The sequence below is a fragment of the Hordeum vulgare genome, chromosome 6H, assembly GCF_904849725.1.
Source record: "Hordeum vulgare subsp. vulgare chromosome 6H, MorexV3_pseudomolecules_assembly, whole genome shotgun sequence".
In the NCBI taxonomy this organism is placed as follows: Eukaryota; Viridiplantae; Streptophyta; class Magnoliopsida; order Poales; family Poaceae; genus Hordeum; species Hordeum vulgare.
Window position 1 is genome coordinate 152,166,746 of NC_058523.1, and position 10,762 is coordinate 152,177,507.

The window sequence follows — 10,762 nt, forward strand, 5'->3', positions numbered from 1 at the left end:
CAAATTAATGTTGGCCGCCACCATCTGCTTGATGCGCTTTTGCATCAGTTTCACATCCTAGGTCGACCCCGAGTCTATCCCCTTTTTAACCCATGAGGTTAGCCTCACGGGGGGTCCGAACTTGAATGCGGCAGGCGCTTCCCAGCCGGCTTCCCGTGGTTCAGTGATGTAGAACCACTCCTTCTGCTAGCCCTTGATAGTGTCGATCAAGGTACCCTCCAGCCATGCCACACGATAGATCTTGCTTATCACCGCTCCGCCGTAGTCAGCGTGTTGGCTGCTCACCGACTTCGGCTTGACATTGAATGTCTTAAGCCAAAGGCCGAAGTGCGGATGAACCCGTAGAAAGGCCTCACACACAATGATGAAGGAGGAGATATGCATGATGGAGTTTGGGGGAAGGTCATGGAAGTCTGACCCGTAATAGAACATTAAACCCGTGACGAAGGGATGGAGGAGAAGCTCAGTCCTCGGACGAAGTGGGGGATGAACACCACCCGCTCGCCGGGCTTCGGTGTAGGCACCACACGACCCTCTTCTGGCGCCCAGTGAGCAATATTGTTCGAGACGTAGGCGAAGCACTTCAGCTAATGGATGTCCCTGTTGGAGAAGCTTGAAATCTCCCATTTGCCCTCAGAGCCCGCCATGGCTTAAGCTGGGGAGTGGTGGCTGGAGAGGGGGCGAAGGAGGAAATGGATCTAGGCGCTCGAGCTTGGAGAAAGGGGGAGTCGAGGGGGGGAATGCCTGTGGTAGGATTTGTGGACCTTTTCCCCTTTTATGGGAGTCCTTAATACCAAGGGCCCCATTTACTGCACCGTTGGCTCCGCCACTTCCCAAAACTATTGTGTCGTTGCGCGCGCGTGGGTAAACCTAAGCAGTTATTCCTATCCCCTTAGATGCGGAGCACGATCTTCTCGTCGATAAGACGTGCCCTAGGGAAAGTGGCCTCGAGCCGCGGTTCGAGTTTTTCATAACTAAATTATCGCGACCTTTTGTCAGAAAGGCTGCCAGATGAGGGATTGTTCACACCCGAGCTTTTAAAAGTCCTTGATAAAAATACATGCTTTGAAGGCACAGAAGTTACCAGAACGGCCAAGTCGGAGCCAGCCGAGCATAAAAGGAACTCACCTTGCAAGTCGATCACTCTAAACATATGAAGTTGCCGAAGACTATACACATCGGCGTTGAAGGCTAATTTGGGGGCTACTGGGGGAGTCCGGGATTAAGGGGTTCTTTGGCAGCCGGTTCGTCTCATGTGGCCCGACCCGGTGGGCCGTGTTATTAGAGACCGGACTATATGACGACCTCGTACTCAGGAAGGAATATTCTGAAGAGTGGCCTGTACTCCAAGTTTGGAAGGGTTAGGTCGGCTCATCTATCCCCGACTATGGTCGGTGGCATGTAAACCCTAGGGACTCTGGTATCTATATAAACCAAAGGTTCTCATCCGCATAAGACAGATTGACTCATCTAGGGTTTAGCTTATACGATCTCGAGGTAGATCAACTCTGTAATCATCATCCACATCAATATAATCAAGCAGGACGTAGGGTTTACCTCATCAAGAAGGTCCGAACCTGGGTAAATACTGTCTCCCCCTCTTCCTGCAAACCATCGATCCAAGGTCCACAATTCGCCCCCACCCGAGATCTGCCGGTTTTGACACCGACACTGTGCATCATGAAAAAATTAGGTTATGTTTTATGAAAATAGACAAATGTGTTTTCAGGGTTACCATACCGAGTTTTGCCGTAAGTTGTGCGAAAAAACCCTAAGTTTTGGAGCAACCTTCGTATACATTGCATGTGTCGGGCAAGAGGTTACTCGCACTGAAGGGGAGGGGGAGGGGGAGGGGTTGTTGTTGTTATGAAAGATCGGACGCAAGAACAAATCGAATCTCGCCTTAAGGTTGGGTCAACATCACGTTTGAATCCAACATATTTGCTTCAAAGTAAACAACAAGAACATTTAAAAACACGGCAGTATGGCATTGTCTGAACTCTTGCTGGCCACGATGTCTGCTATGAACGACATCGATAAAGGTGGATGGTACCTGGACCACGACCAAATTCGGGGGACTATGATGACGGTAGCCCAACAAGGTCGGAGGAGCATCGAGGGCGAGAGGGAGGGGGGGAGGGGTACATCTCAGTGTCGATCTCTAGGATCAAATGTATAAAACAAAGGCGAATGTCATATTTATAAAAGCCACGACTTTAAATAAGATTTTGTGTGAGACAAAAATGTTAAGAGACACATATGTGGACTCCCCGAGCTTTATTGATTTGGAACCGGCCTAGCGGAATTCAAACGTCCAGACCGGCTGAGCCTAATTAGCTAAGCCGTCTTGGTCCAAACATTCGAGAACGATTTGATGAGGGCCAGTGCTAGGCGTCGGCGCGCCGGCCCGAAGGCTAGCGCCGGTCGCGCAACAGCCGTGGGATCAGGCCCCCCTGACCGTCAGATCTGCTCGCGCGAGCCCCCACCGCCCGGTCATCCTCGCACGCGCTGTCGTCCCAGCACGCGCCTCGCCCCCCGCCGATGCCCCAGCACGCGCCGACCGCCTCGCCTCCTCACCGCTGGTCGCCCTCATCGTCGGTCGCCGCCGGTCGTCGCCTCGGCCGCCTGTCGAAAGCACCATGGATGCAGCCCGTCGGTCTTCACCTCGTCGGTCTTCACCTCGTTTCGGTCGCATCTCACCCCCTGTGTTGCAAACGATGGATAAAAAGTTTCAACCGTGCGTAGAAAAAGCTTCAACCATTAAAAAAAAGCTTCAACCAAAAACTTCACGAGGGAAAGTTGCAAACGTTGACAGAAAAAACTTCAACCGTGTATGAAAAAAGTTTCAAACGCCGCTCCGACTGCAGCATCTCGCGTGGTCACTCCTCAAAAAGTTTCAACCGTGTATAGCAAAGCTTCAACCGTTTAAAAAAAAAGCTTCAACCAAAAACTTCACGACGAAAAGTATGATTTGCCTTGCAGCTTTTTATATGTATGATTGCAGCTTTTTTAATCAACGGTTGAAGCTTTTCTAAATAGCCGTTGCAGCAATTTTGAGTGACGTTTTGTAAACACTTGTATACGTGCGTCCCGGCCATGGCGGGCAGACGACGAGGACGACGGGCGAAAGCTGGATCCGACGATGCGGGCGGTCGACGATGGCGGGAACTGACGATTCGGGCGGGCCGATGGGGGCAGGGACCGGCGCAGCGACGACGGCGGCGCTGGGACGCGCGGATGATGCGGCGCAACGCGCGAGCCGTTCGAGATGGGGAGAAAATCGCGGACCGTTCAGGATGGGGAGGAGCGCGCGAGATCAATGACACGCGTGCGTCCGGCCGAAGCGTTCCGCCGGCGCACGTGCGTCCGGCCGAAGCGTTCCGCCGGCGCACGGGCGGTAAACGTTTACCTTTGGTGAGTCCCCTATTAGATGCCCGATCTCTTGGGTGAATCGCAGATTTTTATTTTATTGTTACACACAGTTGGGTGAATGCGGAGATTTTTATTTCTTCGAACTTACCCTCGCGGGTTGAATGCCAGATCTTCGGTTAGGTAAGTGGATGGTATAAAGAAACAATTTTTACTGTAATTGGAGCCAAAGTCCAAAACCCCGTCAAAATCTGGCGCATGGGTACGGCCCCGTCAGAGACCCCACCAGGACCTCTGTGACGGGCTCGCTCTCGCACCCGACACCACCCGGATCCATACCTAGTTTGGGCTCCAACCCCTTAACCCCTTGACCTCACGTTCGCTCACAAGCGCGAGTACTCATTTGCTCGGCCGCCGTTCGCTCACCAGAGCCGCCCGCCCCCCTTCGTCAGATTTCGAGCGCAAACCGCAAACCCTTCCGCCCTTCTCCTCCTCCTCGTCGGCGTCGCCCGCCTCCCTTCGCCGGAGGCTCGCGTCCAGGCCCGGCCCCCGCCGCCTCCGCCGTCGATTAGGTACGCGCCGCCCCCTCTCCCTGTCGTTGAGGCCACGCAATCCTTTTTTCTCGGAACTCAACGAAACCCTAATCAACGCGGACCGGTGAATGGTTCACGCGCGGGGCTGCTGCGGGGTGAGTGGCGATGCGGGTGCGCGTGTCCAGTGATGCGTTGCCGAACTTGGGCCGGGGAGCTCGTCGTTTGCTTGAACCCCCGCCGTGGCGTCTCGAGGCTGAACTAGGGCTGGGGTAAGACCGAAGTGTTTTGAGGGCATAAACTTGTCTGAACATGCGTGTGTGTCTGCAGATGAAGAGAGCTGTTCTCTGTCGCGGACAAAAAAAAAGGGTCCTAGGGGATACGGGTACCTTTTTTGCTTGAAGATTAGAGCCATGTCCCCTATTACTAATTACACATCTTGAGCACACATTGTTTGTAAGACCAGCCATTGACACGAAGAGTACAATGTTCTTGTGTTGTTTCATAGTGGCTGCGGGTGCCACACCCTCGAACGTGTGTCTGTGTTGTTGGTTTAATATTTCCATGTCTATAATCATGAAATACGAATCTCGTACGTTTAATGTTTGATGATCAGTTTAAAATAAACATTGTAAACGTAAACATGGAGTATTCACAAATAAGTCACATACTTGTGGTGATATTATTCTGTGAACAAACTATCTGAAAATTCATGAATACAATGAAATATAATCAACCCTAGGGTTGCCTCTAGGGCATATTATTTACACCTTACCTCCCTAGTCCCTACATAAGTTTGGAGCCAAAAATAAAAACAATGTATTGCTTGCTATAATATTTGTTTTTTTTGGCTGATTTATTATGTTTAGACTGTGTGTGAGAGAAAGAGAGAGGCAAGGAGGGAGGGACATATGAAGTTGATATGTAGAGTTACATTTGAAATTTTCATACGATCTCATTATTATTATTTTCACAGATAGTACCAAGCTTGTCCTCGCTGTGCCTGTTATGATGATCATCTGTATTCTGTGGTAAGTAGGAAGTACTTTCTTTTTCCGTTCTTTTGCGCCTTTAAGAAGTACTACTGTCCAAGTAGACATTGAAATTGTTTGTCCTATCCTAATGTACAATACTAGCTAAATTCACAGGAACTTTTTTTCCATCTATCTGGTTATTTGGCACAACTGGGTAATTTGTCCTACTGCTTTCTAGATGACAACATTATGCATTCGGCCTTCTACACAGGGATTTGTTTATAGTTGCGTGTTTGAATCAGGAACATATCTTATTATCATTGTCCAAAATGCTGATTTGGCTGTAAGGTACTAAGGTTTACTTTTTGTCTAACTGGCTTAATTGGCACTAGAGTTGTACAACATCACAAGACATGCAAGCTTTAGTGCACCCTCACAGTTGATGTGTAATCATGTACTTGATTTCTGTTATTTGCAATGTTGTGGGTCCATTTACCATGAGATTTACAAATATCTTGATTAGTGCTAGATATTTGCCTTTGGCTGAAACCAAAGATACTGCAAATGCACTGATATTTTAGTTACATCCTTAGTCTTTAAGAAAGAAATTTAGGTATGTGAAGTTTGTTGTGAATCCTACTTATTTTTCTTTGAATCACCAATTCTATGCAAATTGTACACACACTCTAAGCTGAAGTTACTGCAGTATCAGGCAAGTGGTCCCATACCTTGATGACAAAAGTTCTCAAGTTCCTGTATTACTCCCTCTGTTCCTAAATATAAGTTTTTGTAGAGATTTCACTACGGACACTCATTTTACTCCGTATGTAGTCTGTAGTGGAATCTCTAGAAAGACTTATATTTAGGAACGGGGGGAGTATGAGTCAAGGGATTTCCGTCCCAATTTTTTTGTATTTCTTTAGTAGGAGTATTATTTATATCCCAGCTGGTTATGTTGTGATAGACCATAGACCACTTTAGTCTTTTTAATGTAAAATATCATAATGATTATAGTAAGTATGTTCCACCTTGATCCATGGCTAGTGCATTTGAAGTGACATCTCAGAAATTACATCTGTGAGCTTTATTAAATACATTGTCTTGTGCAGAAAATACGTGCTGTTGCTTCAGGCTTGTTCTTATTGTCAATTTTAAATTTTGAAGACATCAACAGACCACAGTTGTGTGCAGATTAATACACAGTTCTTTCATGCACTAGTTTTGAATTTGTCATTCTTGTTAAAATGCATGTTTGCCATAGCCCAGCATTATTTTTCTGTTTCTGTTCATAAAACATTCGAGACTTCAGATATCGAATTATTTCCTGCTTTTATTCCTTCAGCAAGCTATAATGTCCCATTCCCCTTTTACTTTGTCAGGTTGAATCAGAATAATATAATGTACTGAAACTGTCAAAATCCTGTTCTGGTTGTTTGTGGGGCTTAGCTGGAACCCAATGAACTGTGCTTTCTAAACTGAGAAACAGAGAAAGATCCCCCTCCCCCGCACACACACACACACAAAAGTAGAAGAAACACCTTTAACGTAATCCGTAGGACAACTGAGTTGTTACTAGCTCTGGTTGTTTGTGGGGCTTTAGCTGGAACCGAGGAAGAGCCCAATGAACTGTGCTTCCTTATCAGTTGAGCGCATATTTCTTTAAATCTGAATTGTTTATATTACTATGCACACATTTCATTTCAGATGCTAACAGCCTTTCGTGTCAATACTAACGCTAAACCAATGTTGTCATCTGAGGTGAATTTGTCTCTTGAGCAAGGCAATAAATGCATGCTTTTTTTGTTCTGTTGCTTTTTATGTAGCAAAAAACACCTTCCATCTTTTCTTGAATATACTTATCAAATTTATTAACCATAATTCCTTGTTTGTTTCATGCAGGCTGACCAGTTAATTTATTTGGCGCACTGCTCTTTAAGTAGTATATCTCAGCTCCTGAATGTATTTTGTACCTTGAAGTTGGTTATTCTGGATACTACAATTAACTGAAGGCAGTATTGCAATAAGGTGCACCATCCATATTGTTTATTATGAGAAAAAGAATGGAGAGAAAGGAACTGTCTTTCTTGTTACTGGGACTTTCTGCATGAGAGCAGTTGGGAGTTTGGATATCTATTTGGTATACTTGTTATCATGGACTGCAACAAGGAGGAAGCTATTAGAGCAAAAGCTCTTGCTGAAAAAAAATTGCTGGAGAAGGATTTTGTTGGTGCAAAAAAATTGATTATCAAAGCACAACAACTTTCCTCAGAGATTGACAATATTTCACAAATGTTAACTGTCTGTGACGTTCATTGTGCTGCTGGAACGAAGGTTAATGGAGAGCTTGACTGGTATGGGATACTTCAGGTACCTGCTTTCACTAATGATGACACACTAATAAAGAGACAATACCGTAAGCTTGCGCTTTTGCTGCATCCCGACAAGAACAAGTTTGCAGGTGCAGAGGCAGCATTTAAATTAGTGGGAGAAGCAAACATGACGCTTACAGACAGCTCAAAACGTACTGCCTATGACATGAAAAGGAGAGTCTCAGTCAGAGTTGGTGCAGCAAGACCATCCCCTTACCAGCAGTCAAGGAGAGCTGCTCCTGTTAGACCTGTGAATCTTCATCAGCCCTCAAATTCTGCAGGGACACAACAAACATTCTGGACCATGTGTTCAAGTTGTGGCATGAGATATCAGTACTACACTGCGATGTTGAAGAAAGCTATCCGTTGTCAGAGTTGTTTGAAGCCTTTTATTGCACATGATATAAATGAGCAAACTGTTCCTTCCGGGGCAGATCGACAGTATCCTGGGGTAAAAAATGCAGGGGCACCACAGAATTTTGCAGGCTGGCAGACAAATGCCACAGGTCAACAGGCTTGGAACAATGCAACTCCAGGGGTTCATGCTAATTATGGATCTCATAAGGCAGCTGCAAATACAAACAAAATGAAGGGGGAAGATGGTAATAGCGCTAGTGCTGCAGGTGTACCAAATGAGAAAACAAATTTTGCTCGGACTTCTAAAGGTTCATCAGCTGCAGGATTGAAAAGGGCCAGGAGAGCCGTGTCTGAATCTAGTGATTCGGAGACCACCACTGATAGTGAAGAGATCACTGTAGATGCTGCTGCTGCAAATAATGCAATGCCGAGTCAACACAGCCGCAGGTCAAGCAGGCAGAAGCAAGAAGTTAAGTATAAGGAAGATAGTGAAGAGGAGGATATTGGTGATGATGGCAATGACGACGACGATAATAATGCCAGTTCTTCCAATTTCAAAAGGTTAAGGAAAGGCGGTGTGTTGCATGGTGATGATCAAAGCAACACACCAAAGTTTGATGAAGACAAAACTGGGCATAATGGTCACATGAATGGTCTTAATCACGAGAAAGAAGAAACATTCAATTCTGTTAGGAGCAATGGTCTAGACCCAAACCTTGATGATGATTCAGAAGAGGAAAAATTTAGTTGCGCTGATCCTGAATTTTTTAACTTTGATGAACTTCGAGATGTAAGTCAGTTTAGACCCAACCAGATCTGGGCTGTCTATGATAATCACGGCTGCATGCCAAGATTTTATGCTCGAATTACAAAGGTAAAAATGGCCCCAAAGTTTATAGTACACTTTGTTTGGCTGGAATTGGATCCCACAAATGAAGCAGAGGTGGCATGGTCACGTGCAGAACTGCCTGTTGCTTGTGGACATTTTAAACATGGAACATCAGACACAGCTAAAGAAGCTAATATGTTCTCCCAAACTATTTCCTGTGCGAAAAGCAAGACAAAAAACTCGTATGAGATATATCCTAGGAAAGATGAAGTTTGGGCCCTTCACAAGGGATGGGACATCGGCTGGAGTTCGGATGCTGACAGCCACACAGATTTTGAGTATGAACTTGTTCAAGTTGTCTCGGATTTCACAACAAGCACAAGCATCATTGTTATGCCACTTATAAAAATAAAAGGCTTTGTTAGCTTATTTATGCAGTCTAAAGAGGCAACTCCGTGTGTGATACCTCAGGATAACACACTAAGATTTTCACATTGTGTCCCTCATCATTTCATGCGTGGGACTGAAAGAGAAGGCATTCCAGTAGGAGCTATTGAACTTGATCCTGCAGCACTTCCCCTTAACTTGGAAGAGGCTTTTGCTTCTGTTGTTCTGGAAAGCACAGTAAAAGGCAAGGGGGTTGATACCAAGTATGCTGGTTCATCCAGTGGAATTAATTCTGGCAAGGGGCCTGAGAAGGTTGGGGAGGTGCAACATGCTACATGCATGAATACAGGGCTCTTTACAAGAGCAACAAAGGAAGAGAAGAAAGAGCATCATACTCCATCTACTGTAGAAGGTGTGGATGTTAATGAGGAATCTGATGGCATTGTCCAGGATGAATTTGAATGTCCTGACTCAGAATTCTATGAATTTACAGAAATAAGGTTGATTCAGAAGTTCGAACCTGGACAGGTCTGGGCTCTTTATAGTGATATGGACAAGTTCCCCAATTACTACGCCATCATAAAGAAAGTCGATCTCAAGAATAATAAAGTACAAGTGAAATGGCTTGATCTCTGTCCCCAGGGAGAGGAGGAGAAAAGACTGACTGGTACAGAAGATCGGGCTGTTGCGTGTGGAATCTTTAGGGTTTCCTCTGGAAATGATGGTGCTGCGACTTACACTGGTACAGAATCATTTTCTCATCCTGTGGTTGCTAGATCAACTGGTAGAAAAAACGAATATGAAATAATCCCTCGCCTTCGTGACATCTGGGCCGTTTACAAGAACTGGAAGGCTGGATGGACTGCAGAAGACTTTAAAAACTGTGAGTATGAATTTGTGGAGATTGTTGGCCAGACTGATTCGTCCATACAAGTTCAGCCTTTAGGAAAGGTGGATGGCTACAGGGCAGTATTTAGAAAAGAGGCAAATGTGAAAACAATAAGCAAGGATGAGTACCCAAAGTTCGCTCACCACGTCCCTTGCTTCCATCTGACAAATGAGAAAGCAGGCAAGCTTCGAGGCTGTGTCGAGCTCGATCCTTATTCAGTGCCAGAGGTGTTTCTCTTCACCAGTTAAATGTGGGATAACCTTATTTGCGGTGCATCTTTAGGAGCTGAAGTTGTGAGAACCAATGTTCTGACGAAGCTGGGCAGTCCACGTCAACATTGTCGCATTGGGCTTTTGGCTGTTTTGAATACACCCATGAAGGTATGAACTTGTCAGGCGAATGGGGGTCTTTTGCATCCATCAGTGACAGTTTACAAGCGGATGTTCCTGCAACAGCTTTCTATAGCGAATTAGCAGCTTAGTAGCATTTTGCCGTGTCTAGTCCCAAGTGTCCCCCCTTCATTTCCTGCTTGTGTAATCAAAAATGCTGGAACCATGTAATTTAACCGTGCTAGGCTAATTTGATGGGATCTCGGTATCTTTGTTGCAACTTTGAATTGAGGTGCAGTCGCAGGTTAGGGAAGTTTTGGCTCCATGATCCACCCATCACAGGGGGTGATATGGAGTGTAGCAGGTTTCATTTTGTTCCCTTTTCTTCTTTTTCTTTCTTTCTTGGTGCTAGTTTCATTTTAGTCTTTACCGCTGGTACCATGCAAGATGGCATGTGGCATCCGCTCACATTTTGTTCCTCCGTGGGTTGCAGGACTAGATTTTGGTCCTTGGCTTCTACGTGTTGCATGTACCAGCAGTGGAGATTGTCTTAAGATGGTTTAGGGTAGTATCTGTTGCAGCCACTACATTTGCTCGATCTGTTGTGATGCTTTGCTTGAGGTCTAGCGTTGCGTTTGGGTTGCTTCTCGAGTCCTTTAGCCCTCCTGTGTTGTTGTTCCAGCATGATGAGTTTGAGTTCATTAAATTTTAATTTGATTCAAAGTATTT

At 45.6% G+C, this 10,762-nt stretch overlaps 1 protein-coding gene across 1 annotated transcript; it reads left to right on the forward strand.

Moving 5' to 3' along the window:
* The first annotated feature begins 3,743 nt into the window (after window positions 1-3,743).
* On the forward strand, window positions 3,744-10,320 carry LOC123403710. The gene is made up of 3 exons (XM_045097622.1): window positions 3,744-3,941; window positions 4,876-4,930; window positions 6,773-10,320. Exon 3 carries the CDS (start codon window positions 7,025-7,027, stop codon window positions 9,950-9,952), a length of 2,928 nt encoding a protein of 975 aa, XP_044953557.1. The 5' UTR covers window positions 3,744-3,941; window positions 4,876-4,930; window positions 6,773-7,024; the 3' UTR covers window positions 9,953-10,320.
* The last annotated feature ends 442 nt before the right edge of the window (window positions 10,321-10,762 follow it).